This window comes from Molossus molossus, unplaced genomic scaffold (assembly GCF_014108415.1).
Source record: "Molossus molossus isolate mMolMol1 unplaced genomic scaffold, mMolMol1.p scaffold_m16_p_21, whole genome shotgun sequence".
Classification (NCBI taxonomy): domain Eukaryota; kingdom Metazoa; phylum Chordata; class Mammalia; order Chiroptera; family Molossidae; genus Molossus; species Molossus molossus.
This window is the reverse complement of record NW_023425357.1, coordinates 41796294-41810180: the sequence shown is the minus strand read 5'-3', so window position 1 is coordinate 41810180 and position 13887 is coordinate 41796294. Positions and strand designations below refer to the sequence as shown.

At 47.9% G+C, this 13887-nt stretch overlaps 1 protein-coding gene across 1 annotated transcript; it reads right to left on the bottom strand.

Moving 5' to 3' along the window:
- Nucleotides 1–64: 64 nt before the first annotated feature.
- Nucleotides 65–12925, bottom strand: PRSS54 (serine protease 54). The gene is made up of 5 exons (XM_036276070.1): nucleotides 12841–12925; nucleotides 8461–8632; nucleotides 2192–2450; nucleotides 1472–1603; nucleotides 65–634 (listed from the first exon to the last, which is right to left on the bottom strand). The coding sequence occupies exons 1-5, from the start codon at nucleotides 12920–12922 to the stop codon at nucleotides 65–67; spliced, it is 1215 nt and encodes a 404-aa protein (XP_036131963.1). The 5' UTR covers nucleotides 12923–12925.
- Nucleotides 12926–13887: the final 962 nt, after the last annotated feature.

The following is a 13887-nucleotide window of genomic DNA, read 5'->3' as shown; positions in this document are numbered from 1 at the left end:
GACACCAAAACAGCGCGGTGAACACCTGACACTCAGCATTCTGAGCTTACCTCAGTGCGGAGGGCTAGCTCCTGTCTACCATTACAAAAGAAACAAGCACAGAAGAAACCAAGATCATTGCTTGGGGCTGATGTAACCCATTCTGATGTGAAACAGACTCACCCTCCCCAACATGGTCATCGTAATAGCTGTAGTGCGTGGATTGTACAGACGACTCGGAAATACTGCCTAACTCTGTTATACCCTTTCCCCTGGATTCTATACTCTCTTCAGAGCTATTTTCCAGCCATGGAGTTCCGGCCATGAAGATGGTGACCTCTGTTTGCGTTTGCAATTGTGTTTGCGATTGTGTTTCGGTCCATGAAACCTGACTCAGCGTAGAATATTGTTCCTGTGTCACAGCAGTAGTAGGTGTTGAGGGGCTATAGGAAGTAACGGAATTCTCCCGGTGGTAGAAGGCAGACAGGAGAAGGCTGTTCATATTGGTTTTAGAGGTGATCCACTTGCTGTAGTCTTCCACTTTGATGTATAGAAATAGACCAGGGCACTTCTCACCACCCTGGGACAGGAGTCCTCTCAGCACCCACAGATCCGATCCCTGTAGCTGGCACATTAGTGGGTTTCCTGGGTCCCCCTGTGACAAAGGACAGAAGGCTTCAGGTCTTAAAAAAGTTTCATTTTTAATACATCCTTGTGCAATTAACTTTGTTCTAGAAATACTTTACACTGGTTCTCACTGGAAATGGGTAGAGAATAGGATACTCTTTCCAATCTAGGCAGCCACCACTACAAACTTCAACAAAATGACTTTTCCTTTTATAATACAAATTATTTGCAAACTTCTGCAGTTTGCCTGTAGCTACCTGGTTCGCATTTCATTTTCTTGCCCCTTTCCAGTACTTGGATTAAATCCTCTCCCTCTATTGGTTTCTCATTCCTCAAAGGTTGATATTTCTTTCCTTTCTGGCCTGGAATGGGTACCTTTTCCCTTCTCGTCTCTCTTCTATTTCCATCCTTCATCTAAGCCTCGGACTCCCACCCACAATCCTGCTAGGGTCAGAGTCACACTTCCTGGGCAGCATGCACTGGACTCGGGTCACAGCTTTTCACCCGGGCAGCTGCCTGTCACTACACATGCTCCCAGTGTTCCTTGCTCCTCTGGACACAGTCCTCGGGGACCTTATCTCACTTCAGGTGCCTGGGCAGAAGCTCGGCACACTCAGCTGGATAGGTGACCCTGGTGAGTTATCTATGTTTGAAAGTGGAATTGCTTAATCACGTTACACTGAAACCAGTGGCTGGGTGGTCCATTCAGCAGGTGTTTTATTGAGTACTTGCTGTCTGCCAAGTGCTATCCGCCACAGAGACAGCTGCCAGTCTCAGTAGCCGTCCTGCCCTCATGAGTTCACCATCTCTGGAAGTGACCCCTGCTTCCTCTCCACACTGAGCCTCCACTCTGTCACGTTCTTACCAAGCAGACAGTATGGGTCTCCTCCTCTACGTGGTTGCCACATCCTCTTTTCAGCAATTTGTTTGAGGGACACAGGTCCATGTCTTTCACGGAGATTTTTCTCAGGATACTCATCGTCATGCGATTTCCTGTCTAGACCATGCAACAGAGAGATCAGGAATTATTAACAAGAAGACATCCCCCAAGTCAACTCAACTACACCCCGCATGTCCAGATGGGAGTGAGTAGAAATCGTTCTGATAAACCCCTTTTTCTCATGGAAATCAGAACCTGTGTCTGAGACTTCACTGAAAATTACTTTTGCTTTGAATTTGAATGTGAATATAGGCAGAGAACACATACATCCTTTCTCAACATCTATAATTAATACATTTCCTTATGTGTTTCCCAAGGAAACAAGGATGGCTTAGACAAGAGAACAATCTGCTCTAGTTTTGGGAATAATGTCCCTGTCCCCTCTCTAACTTCGCACTAATTTCGGGTGGTCAGCTACCTATATACTTCCAATTTTGGGGTAGGACCAGAAGAAAAAGGACCAAAGGTAAGAATGGCCACAGCAAGCGCAAGCACTGAGAATGTTGACTGATCAGGTAAGGGTTCCAGCCCAACTCTAGAACCTCAAGCCACTTGCATTATTAAGTTAAGCCCTAGAATGGTTCATCCAAGTCACCCCACTGCAAGCACACACACAGCCTCCTCTAGGAGAAGGAAGGCATTAACTGCAAACGTGGGATTCCATCCTGCCACCCAGCAGTTCCGCAAGGCTAGTTGCTTATGCAGCTTTCTGCTGAGGAAACAGACGGGCCGGACCAGGCTGTTGAACTGCATCGCCGTGTCTGTCTTCAGAAGGGCTACGTTATTAACCATTGTTTTGTTATCAAAGTCCTCGTGGATGATGATGGTATTGATTGGGTACTCTTGGTGAGAAATCACTCTGGCATTCATCCTCGCTATACCAACTATGGCCACAGCGTCCTTCCTAGAGAGAACAAGGGGATCTTGAGAAGCCGAGGCACCAAGAAAAACTTGTACTTCCCCATTTTCATATTTACTATTTTTTCAGCCTGGAACACATCCAACTCATCTTCCCTGGGCTAAGTTTTACTCACCCTTTGGACCCAATCCCAGGAAATCTTTTCTGAACCTCTGGGCTTATGCCCTCCTTTGTGAGCCCAGAGAACCTTGGAGATTCTTCTATCTTAACATCGTTGTCCCGCTGCCTCGAGATAATAGGTTATGTTATGGCTGATTATCGTTTTTTCTATGCATAGCTTTTTTTTTTTTTTTTTTTTTTTGAGATAGTTGTAGTCCTATCAAAGATGTGATCTTAACTCTTGATTTTAGCACATAACATTTTAACACAAGCATCTTTCCATATTATATACACTGTAAATGCACGTCAGAGCAATTTTGATTTTAATAATGGTGGAGTTCAATGGGTGTTTTCCCTTTCTCCTCTTGGGAATCATCCAAGAAACCAATGAGAATAAAAACAAGTGCAAACACTATAAAACCAAGAGACACTAGAGAATCCAAACCTTGGAATCAGAGTGAGGCCTGACAAAAGCTGTGAAGGACAGAAGGGGAGGGGGTTATAGATGATAGCCGCTGCGACAGAGTCAGGAAAGCTGGCCAAACTTGCCTCTCCACAAAGAAGTAGAAAGAACAGAAATAAACCGTCACCGAAACAAAGGTCAAATTGAAAGCAACAGGAAGAACAGAGACCACAGAAAACACAATAAGGGACACAGAAGGTAGGACTGAGGAAAGTGACCACAGTGAAATGGGCATTTATAAAGACTAAAAAAAAAATTGTATTGATTGTGTTGAGAGAGAGAGAGAGAGAGAGAGAGAGAGAGAGGCATTGATAATACTTTCTTTGGTTGATTCTTGTATGTGCCCTGACTGGAGATCGAACCTGTGACATTGGCATATTGGGACAACCCTGTAACCAACTGAGTTACCTGTCCAGGACAACAAAGACTTTTAAAGTCGAGCGAGGAATTGCACCAAGAGGTCACTGGTTCAGTTTCTGATCAGGGCACATGCCCAGGTTGTGGGCTTGATCCCCCGTAGGGGGCATGAAGAAGGCAGCCAATTTATGTTGGTGTTTCTCTCTCAATGTTTTCATCTCTCTCTCTCCCTACCTCTCTCTCTAAAAAAATCAATCAAAACATGTTTAAAGGCCAGTGAGGAAAATGACAAATATAGCAGTCAACAGAGGGGCAGCAGACCACAAAGAAGATAACCAGAATAACAAAAGAAAAAATACTTCAAGATGTGTATAATTTAAGAAAGTTTTCTGGAAATAACTTACAGTTTGGAAGAGTACTTCATATCGGAACAGAATGATCACCACCGAGACATATTCTTGTCAGCTCCCAGCAGAAAACAGATGGCATACGCAATAAGGTCAACTGAGGAAGGTCTAATAAAGGGACTCTTTACAAAGGTCTTGGCAGGATGTAGGGAAATCACAGGGACTCGCGCGGTACAACTTCCTGCTGAGGTAACATCAGGGTGCTGGTGTCACGCTAGGCTCCAGCTGAGGCGAGGAAGCGGTCAGACAGAGCTGTGGGGAGGGGGTCACTTGACTGGAGAAGGCAGCCAGTCTGCAGTACCCCTCAGGGGAATAAGAACCCCAACCTCACTTTCCCCACTCCCCATGATCTCTTGCCAGTGCTCCCTTTGGCCAAGTCCGACTGAAGCCCAGAAGGCAAGAGCACCCATTGGCATAGCCCACACAGGCCAGCCTCCTGGGACCTGGAGGGTAGAAAAGAGGAAGGAGTGGGTCTGGAGGGGCAAATGGGGAGATCCAGCATAGCTAGTAAAATTGCTGGACTTGGGAAGGAATCGTTGGGCATTCAGACAAAAAAAAAATTGTCATCTTAAATGTGGCCACCTAATTTATCGTCTAACCCACGGACTGTGTGAGTGTGTGCGTGGGAAAGGGGGTGCTAGCAGCAGCAGACTAGGACAGGGTGTTAACCAGGCCTCTCCGGGGCATGCCAGGATTTATGGTCACCCAGCTAGAGAGGAAGCAATCAGACTGGCTTCAGACTTCTCCACAGTAAGATCTAGTACCAGAAGCCAGAGGTAATGTCTATTAGGACCTTAAAAAAAAGAAGCTGTGATCCATGAATTCTATACGTAGCTGGTCGTTCAAGTTTAAGGGTAGCACATTTCTGAATATGCAAAAACCAAGGCAGTAAGGTTCTTGGGAGCCCTTTAAGAAACTACTTGGGCCCTGGCCGGTTTGGCTCAGCGGTTAGAGCGTCGGCCTGCGGTCTGGAGAGACTCGGGTTCGGTTCCCGCTGGGGGCATGTACCTCGGTTGCAGTTTGTCCCCGGCCCTGGTTGGTCGTGCGGGTGGCAGCCACTCGATGTGTCCCTTCACGTCGATGTTTCTCACTCTCTCTCCCTTCCTCTCTCTCCCTCCCATTCTATCTGTATCAAAAATGGAAAAAATATCCTCGGGTGAGGATAAAAAAAAAAAAAAAAAAAAAAAAAAAAAAAAAAAAAAGAAACTACTTGGAGCCCTGGCCGGTTTGGCTCAGTGGTTAGAGTGTCGGCCCGAACACCAAAGAGTCCTGGGTTCACTTCCAGCCAAGGGCACGTATCTTGGTTGTGGTTCATCCCCACCCTGCTTGGGGTCGTGCGGGTGGCAACCAATAGGAGTGTCTCTCTCACATCGATGTTTCTCTGTCTCTCTCCCTCCCACTCCTTCTGAAGATAAACGTAAAAGTATCCTCGGGTAAGGATTGAAAAAAAAAAAAACTACTTGAAGACAAATTTAGCCAATTCTAGTGCTGAATGGAGAAAATCCAGCGAAAGGACTGTCAGTAAGTGTGGAATTCATTATAATATTAAATTAAAATTAAAACTAAAAAATCTAGATGGGAGTAAAAATGTAAGCCTAGGCAATGATCAACAGGTGTAACTAAAACTACATTAAAAAAAAGTCAGAGGTTTTTTCTCATCTTCTATAAGAGTCTAAACATATGTTTATTCACAGCTAATATATGAAGTAACAGGGATGTGCAAAGATGCATATGAATCAGGTAAACATTAAAGCGCATACAGAATCTGTTACAGTTGGGTAATGGAGGAGCAGGAGAGAATGGAAAGAGGAACCCTGGCTTCGGCCGCAGTGGAGCCCAGGGTACTCTCCAGAAAGAAACAGGATTCAGGGGTCTTCCACTTAATTCGAACTCTAACGTGAACACCAGAGCAAAAATTCAAACTTTCCAAAGTTGTCAGGAGACACACACAAAACAAAGGCCATAAAATGAAAACAAAACCAAGAAGCAATAGAAAGAGAAAGCGTAACCTAAAAGAAAAACAAGAAGCAGGACTTCCATTCTGAACTTCAGCAAAAGAGTGTGAAGACAAACAAAGGCTCTTAATGCTGAGAAAGAATTCCATCTCCATGAAGACCTCACAATTATAAACATCAGCAGCAAGTGACACAATGTCTGCAAAGTGAAAACCCCAGGAAGCACAGGAGAAAGAGCCAGAAGCTTATTTGTGATAGGAGATTTTAATTCACCTCTGTCAGCCCAGGACAGATCAAGGAGACACCCTCCCCCAATTTTATATATTGAATTGTACACCCCAAACAGAGAATGAACTTTTGAATTTACCTGTAGAAAATATTTACATGTAAGTGGAATCTAATGAACAAAATTCACTGATGAACAGAATAGGTCCAGTGGCATGGATGCGTGGACCAGACCGGCAGATCTCAGAGGAGAGGGGGTTGGGGGCAATGGGAAGAGAATTTACATGCATATATGCATAGCCCATGGACACAGACAATAGTGCGGTGAAGGCCTGAGGTGGGGGTGGCTGGGTGAAGAGAGTAAAAGAGGGAGGGGAATGGGGGACGTCTGTAACACTGTCAACAATTTCTTTTTTAATGGGGGAAAATGGAGAACATTCACATAGACCACATATAGCAGACCACAGGACACCTCAACAAATTCCTAAATCACCACCCTGGATAACTCAAAATTAAATGATGCAGAAAATAGAACCAAACACCTTACCACCTGGATATTTTAAAACTCTGCCTTTGATAAAACCCTGAGTCAAACAGAAAATCAAACCAAAACAGCAAAATAAACAGAAAATAGCCATAATGGAAACACTAACACAAAGCAGACCTCTCCCACGGGCTAGTTGGCAGTAGCTATCAAGACAGCCCAGCCTTTCCGCTCTTCGGGGCTTCACGCTGCAGTATACCCACATGTGTGAAACAGCGTAGGGACTGCTGTGTCTCCTGCAGCATTGTTGGTACTGGTGAAAGATGGAAAACAATGCAAGTTTCCATCATTAGAGGACTGTAATTATGGTGCATCCATCGTGGGATACTGTGCAGCCAATGAAAAGAATGTGGTCGCTCTCTGTGTGTCGATAAGACAAGACCTCCCATTCATGACAGAGTGAAAAAAAGTTGAGTGAACTACTGTGTATGGTGTGCTACTAGTTGTATTAGGGGGTGGTGTTATAGACTGATTTGTGTCCCCCAAAACTCATTTGTGAAGCTCCAACTCTAAATGTGACTATATTTGCAGATAGGGCCTTTAAGGGGGTAATTAAGATTAAATCAGGTCATAGGGGTTAGGATTCCAATTCAATAGGATTGGTGTCCTTATAAGACGAGGAGGCGAGACCGGGAGTTCGAGCGCACAGGGGAAAGGTCACGTGAGGGCACCATAAGAGGACGGCCATCTACAGCCAAGGAGAGAGTCCTCGGGAGAACCTACCCTGCCAGCACCCTAATCTTGGCCTTCAGCCTCCAGAACAGTAAGAAATAAATATGTTTTCGAAGCCACCGTCTGTGGTATTTTGTTATGGCAGCCCCAACAGACTAATATGGGGACGGGGGAGAATTCTCCATCTGTCGTAGACACAAGAATCAATATATATAGACTTATAGGTATATAGGTTTTTGTAAATGCATTGAGTATTTAAGGAAGAATACCCTAGAAACTGGTGACAGCTCGAGGGAGGGGTACTAGTAACTGAGCCTCGAGGGAGGGCAGGGCTGCCTTTCCTTGTATCTTCTTTGCTTCCTCGTGAACATTATACTTCGTACATGTATTTTCATTTAAATACATGTATTTTCAATTTAGAAATATAAGTCATATGTTAAAATATTCAGCAGCTGCACAATATTCCATTGAAGGTTTATACTATAATTTGTTTTGCCAATTATAGTAATTATATCCTCCCCATATTCTGTATGTCTATATTATGCAATATATACTACACTATATAGAGGAGTAATATAGTATATTTATCAATGATAATATATGTTTCAGTATTTTGTTTATTAACCATCCTATGAACAACTTTGTGCATAAAATTTTTCCAGTGGTTGAAATTATTTCCTTAATGTTGATTCCCAGTAGTGAAATCATTGGGTTAAAAAGTAAGATGTTTTACAAAAAAAGTTATTCCTTTAATAACATTTGTGGGTGTTTGGGTTTTTCCCCCTGGTTTAAAAAGATGCACATTAATTGTAAAGAATTTGAGAAACACAGAGAAGTTCAAAGAAAACAATGACGACCACGTGCGTCCGAGCCTGCGCGATGAGTGCGTGAACGCGCTGCCAGGTCCCTGCACGCCTTTTCTGTGAGCATGTGTGGCAAGCACATTGGTAAGACCTGAGGCAGGTTTAGGATAAGGGCTCCTATCAATGGTAGTGCCTCTGTGATCCCAGTGAAATGGGAAGGAACGTCCTTCCCACAGAGGATAGAGGAACAGCCATGTCACTTTGCATTTGAAGACACCAGACTGCTTCAGCGTTGGCTTCTGGAGGCCCGAGGATGTCAAGACTCTCAACTGTGCTGAGCCAGTAATAAGGCCCTGTTACCCTGTCACCAGGACTCCACCTTGCAGGCCTCCCCAAGCTGAGTGGGAAGATGGAGCCCCCACATCCCGCCCAGGGGAGGCTGTGAGGGCCCCCAAAGACAGGGTACTGGCCTGTTCTGAAAGGCGGACGCAATGCTGAGGATCCAGAATGCGCTGAGGATGCTGCCGAAAGCCAGGTGGGTGTGGTGGGAATTCTGCAGGGACACCACCCAAGGGAACTCCTTTTCGCTGACCAAACCCTCCTCAGAATCTTCTACAACGTTGACTTTCTGGATGCCACAACCTGCAGATGGGGTATGCGGGGTGGGAGGTGGTGTCTCACTGCTGGGCAAGGATTTAGTGGCCTGTAACCACCACACCACACTAGAGCAAAGGACCCCCTCCTGTATCTTACTCTGTCTGGCTCTCCATACTGGTCACCACTAATTCTTGCACCCTCAGTTCTTTTTCTAGTTGGTCTCCTTCCCTATAAAAGACTCTTGGTGGTATCTTTGAATCTAAAAATAACATTAGGCTACAGATAATCACTCCCTAGGGAGTTTCAGGCAGTGTCTGAAACCTTTAGATACATCAGCTGTGCTCAGCGTGGAGTCTAGGACCTTGGGGAGTCCTCAAGACCCTTTCTGGGGTCTGCAAGGTTAAAACCATCTTCATAAGAATACTGAAAATACTAAAACTAAAACTCTTCCATTCTCTCAGTGGAATTTTCCAGAGGCTACATGCTGTCATCACTCTGATGGCTGATCACATGTACGAACATGTACATTCTTCTGTTTAAATTTTCCCCCATTTTAATTTCTAATATGATAAATATGGAAAGATATAGATCCATAAGCAAAAAGCCTCTGGGGGGGGCCTCAATAATTTTTAAGTGTATAAAGGGGTCCTGAAGCCAACATGTTCGGGAACTGCTGACACACACGATTTCCTACAGTGGCTCCAGCAGAGCTAGAGGTCCTGCTGGCCTGCGTGCAGGTGGGCGAGCTGAGCTCCAGAGCGGTAAGCACCTGCCCTGGTTACACAGCTGGTGGGACACAGGGCCGGTCCAGATGAACCCAAGCTCCACACACTCAACCCCTCACAGTCTCTGTTCAAGCCACATTTCATATCCCCACATTTTTTGTCCCCACTTGTTCCGGCTGTTGGCATGAGTGGCTCCTCCTGCCACGTCAGCTTTGCTTGCCAGTGTATCCCTAGGGGTTGGCACAGTGTCTGGCATATGGTAAGCACTCAATAAATTATCTGGTAAATGAGTATAAGTGTGGAGTCCCTGACACCTTGTCATCGGGGGCTCAGAGGCCCCTCCAGGCGGAGGCTGTCTCCGCCTCGCCCGCAGGCCGACTGCCTTGGCCTTCTCAAGCCCTCGCGTGTCCCCCTCAGCTGGACAATCTCTTGGGCAGTCTGGACTTTGTTTCAAACGAGAGTTAAATCTTGACTAAAGTTTTAAATAATAACCTCCCCCCCTGCCAGCCCTCTGGTTGTCCCAAGGTGACTGTATTGCCCTGTATTAAAAAAAAAAAAAAAGTTACATAGTTATAGATTCGTGGAGGATGTTAGAATAATAGAACAGGAAGTACTCGTGAAACACAAAGCCCCAGGCTGGGTGAACTGAGCCTCCTCCTTCCCAGGCACCATTATGAGATTGTGCTCTGCCTGGCTGCCCCGTGTCCTCCCTCGCCGGTCAGTGTGTCCCTGGGTGCCCATCTCGTCCCCACCTATGGAGAGTGGAGTGCAAGGCTTCTCAACCTGGCTCCAAATTTCATCCACCTGCTGCCTGGCCCCTCCCACACCTCTGTTGACAGGGCCTGGGCACTGGCATTTTTTAAAGGCTCCTGGGGAGCCCGGCTGGTGTGACTCAATAGAGTGAGTGTCTTCCCATGAGAGGTCCCGGTTCAATTCCCAGTCAGGGCACATGCCCGGGTTGCAGGCTCAATCCCCAGTAGGGGGCGTGCAGGAGGCAGCCAATTGGTGCTCACATAGGTGTTTCCATCTTTCTCTCCCTTCCTCTCTCTAAAAAAATCAATAAAAACACATTAAAATAATAATAATAAATAAATGAAAGCTCCTGGGTAGATTCCAATGTGTACTCCAGGTTGAGAACCCCCAGTGTCTCAGGAAGGCCCTGGATGCACTGTCCCAAGTCCAGTAGGCTCCTAGGCAGTGACACCTGAGGCGAGCCACTTCGCCTCTCTGGGCCTCAGTGCCCTCTTTTGTTTGTTTGTTTTGTTTTTTTATCCTCACCCGAGGACATTTTTTCATTTTTTGTACAGATAGAGTGGGAGGGAGGGAGAGGAAGAGAGAGAGAGAGAGAGAAACATTGATGTGAAAGGGACACATCGAGTGGCTGCCACCTGCACGACCAACCAGGGCCGGGGACAAACTGCAACCGAGGTACACGCCCTTAGCGGGAACCGAACCCAGGTCTCTCCAGACCGCAGGCCAATGCTTTAACCGCTGAGCCAAACCGGCCAGGGCTCAGTGCCCTCTTTTGGAACATGGTATAACACACCCCTTGGGGTGAGGTTATGGGAAGGTGCTTTGCCGACTGTATCCCCGACTGATAATGCTAAACCCAAGGGCCGAATGGATTATTACGTATTTTTTCACTGCTCTGGTTGCTGTGTGTAAATCCCAAACTCCGAGTACCCTGTGCCTCTTTCTAAATCAGCGGCCCAGGCCAGGGATGTCACGTGGTGGGCACCACTCACCTACCACGGCTCAGGTCACTGGCGGCTGCTCTTCCAGCCGCTCCTCCCACCGCACACACAGCCCTGCCACGCGCTGAGGTAGGCGCTGGGCTCACAGGGAGGGATCTCAGGACCCTGTCCGGCCAGGCAAGGTCACAGTGCCTGGGGGGACAGACGCTGGAGATTCATAGCTGTGCAGAGACTCGTGACACGGGAGCGCGCCCAGAGTATACAGAAGAGGAGGTGTGCGTTCTGCCCAGAGCACAAAGTCTGGGAGGGCTTCCCCCAGGGGTGACATCTGAGGTGAGCACCAAAGGCAGAGTTTTCGAATCATAACACTGAAGTTGATTGTAACATTTGGTACTGTCACTGAAGGACCACAGCAGACTCTCCACGACAGCACAGCACGTGACCAAACACCTCTGCGGACTGAAACTTAGACACTGAGCTGGTTGTTAGCAAGATGATGTCTGGAAGGCCACTAGTCCTTCAGCATCACCAGAGACAGGAATTCCCTTGTTTTTTTTCAGGGGACTATGGTGAACAAGACATTTAACCAGTTCCTCCAAACCCAACAAGAGCCCACAGATGTGTGGTGACTTTTACTTTTTCAAAGTCCTAGTTGACTAGTTCGTCTGACTTCATAGAAGCCTTGGAAGGCCAGGCTGTAATGAGGGAATCTGACTCAGAGACGAAACATTTGCCCCGGGTCACTTGCCTGAGGACTAAGAGGCCCTTTCTGTGTTTTGTGGGCATCCCGTGGTTTCATGGGGCTGCAAGGAGGTGACGTAGGCCCGGCAGATAGGGAGTTCTGTTGACATGTGCATGGAGGGCTCTCTCCTGTTGCCCATCTAACTGCAGGAAGACGGGACAGAGCCAGCTGCAGTGGCAGCGAGATGGGGCGGAGCCTGCTGTAGTCAGGGGCGCCCTCTCCATCTGACCCTCGCTAGGCTGCAATCTTGTTCTGGACAACCGGGAGGTCAGGGAGGGGCTGCCACTGCCACCTCTGCCCACAGCCCTCGGCAGCCTCCAAGCCCCGCCTTGCTCCTGTGCCCAGCCCTGCAATTGGGGGTCACTTTAGCAGCATAGTCTTTTTTTTAATCCTCACCCAAGGATATTTTTCCATTTATCTTCAGATAGAGTGGGAGAGAAGGAGAGAGAGAGGGAGAAAGAGACAAAGAAACATCGATGTGAGAGAGACACATTGACTGGCTGCCTCCGACACAACCCCGACCAGGGCCAGGGACTGAACTGCAACCGAAGTACATGCCCTTGATCAGAATCGAACCCGCAACTCTTTGATCCAAGGGCCGATGCTCTAACCGCTGAGCCAAACTGGCCAGGGCAGAAGTATAGTCTTTTGATTTAATGATAAAAGGCTCCTTGGGACCCACAATGCTGAAGTAGAAACACAGGCAGGGCCTGGTCCCGCATGCACCAGGCTCTGGGAGGACACCTCCACCTGTGGGGCCTGGGGATGCGCCTCAGGAAGAGCAGGGCAGGGGCTGTGAATGGGAGGCAGGCCTCACACCAGTCCCCTCCGTCCAGTGGGCCTCCCCGTAGCCTGAGGTGTATTTTCCTAACTGCACTCTCTCCTGAGGATTAACCCCTACACCAGGCAGCTGAAGCCACAGTTCCTACATCCATGCCCCACGTTCCACTTCTTTGCCTGCTGCCAGAGCAGAGCTGAATCATCTTCCCCCTGAGTCCCTCTCTGGACTTGAAGGACCATTTACTGTTCTGGGACGACCCCCTGCTGTGGGTTCCGGGCCGGCTAAGTGGCAGAAGGAAGCAGTGTACTCACTGGCAGACGCGTGGGAGGCGCAGAGCAGCACCAGGAGCATCCCTGTCACTCCATCCCCAAGCACAGCCGCAGCAGACACCATGGGCAGCTGTGGAAACAACAGCCCAGCACAGGCTTTCCCTCCTCTGCAAAGTGCTGATTCCCCCCAGCGCCGCAGGCCCAGACTCTCCTTCCCACTGACATGCTTCCAGGGTGGGAGGAACAGACCTGTCAGCTCCCTGTGGCTTGGTTCCGTGCAGTCAAGAGGCAGGGACCAGCTGCCCAGCACCGAGGTTCCGTTAGGACCTGTGAGATGGCCCAAGGAGAGGAGGCAGCCCACGCCGGTCACTCCAGCCAGGATCCCTGGGTTCCCAGAGAGTCGGGTCTCAGAAAAGTGTTTTTCGGGCTTGTGAAATTCAACCTTCGCCTTAACTCTGCAGCTATAAAATGCTGCCGAAAGGAAAAAGCAGGGGTTTAGCGTAAGCACTCGCTGGTTTCGTCCCTCCTACTAAACTCTGCTGGATTTAACCAGGGACAGCTCATGCTTTTACGTAGCAACAGCCCTGACGTTTTGCTCTGTTAATCTGCACAATAACCCCATGAAATAGACACTATCATTAACCCCATCTTACAGATTTAGAAACCGACACATAGAGGCATTGAGAAGCCTGCCCAGGGGCACTCGGCTGCCAAGTGGCAAGGCTGAATCCAAGCTCAGGTCTGTCTAAATCCAAAATCCACATGTCTTCACCACCTGCCATACCTTCAGGCCTACCCTTGCCTTAAACAATGCATGAGAGCCCAAGGGACCCATGGGTGCTATTCCTAGTCACCATGTTCCACTCATAACACCGGGTGTTTCTTGTCAGGATGGTTCTCAGAGTTCTGTGAACTGCTCCTGCTGAAGGAGAAATGAGCTCACTCTGACCTTCTGCAGCAGAGCCCAACACAGGGATTCCTTCTGCCACCTTAGGAGAATGTTCCATTGTGGCATCATGGTTACCATGGTGTCGCCAAGCAAACGTCTAGACATGGGGACTTAGGAGGAGCCAGGATGAAAAGCCTGCC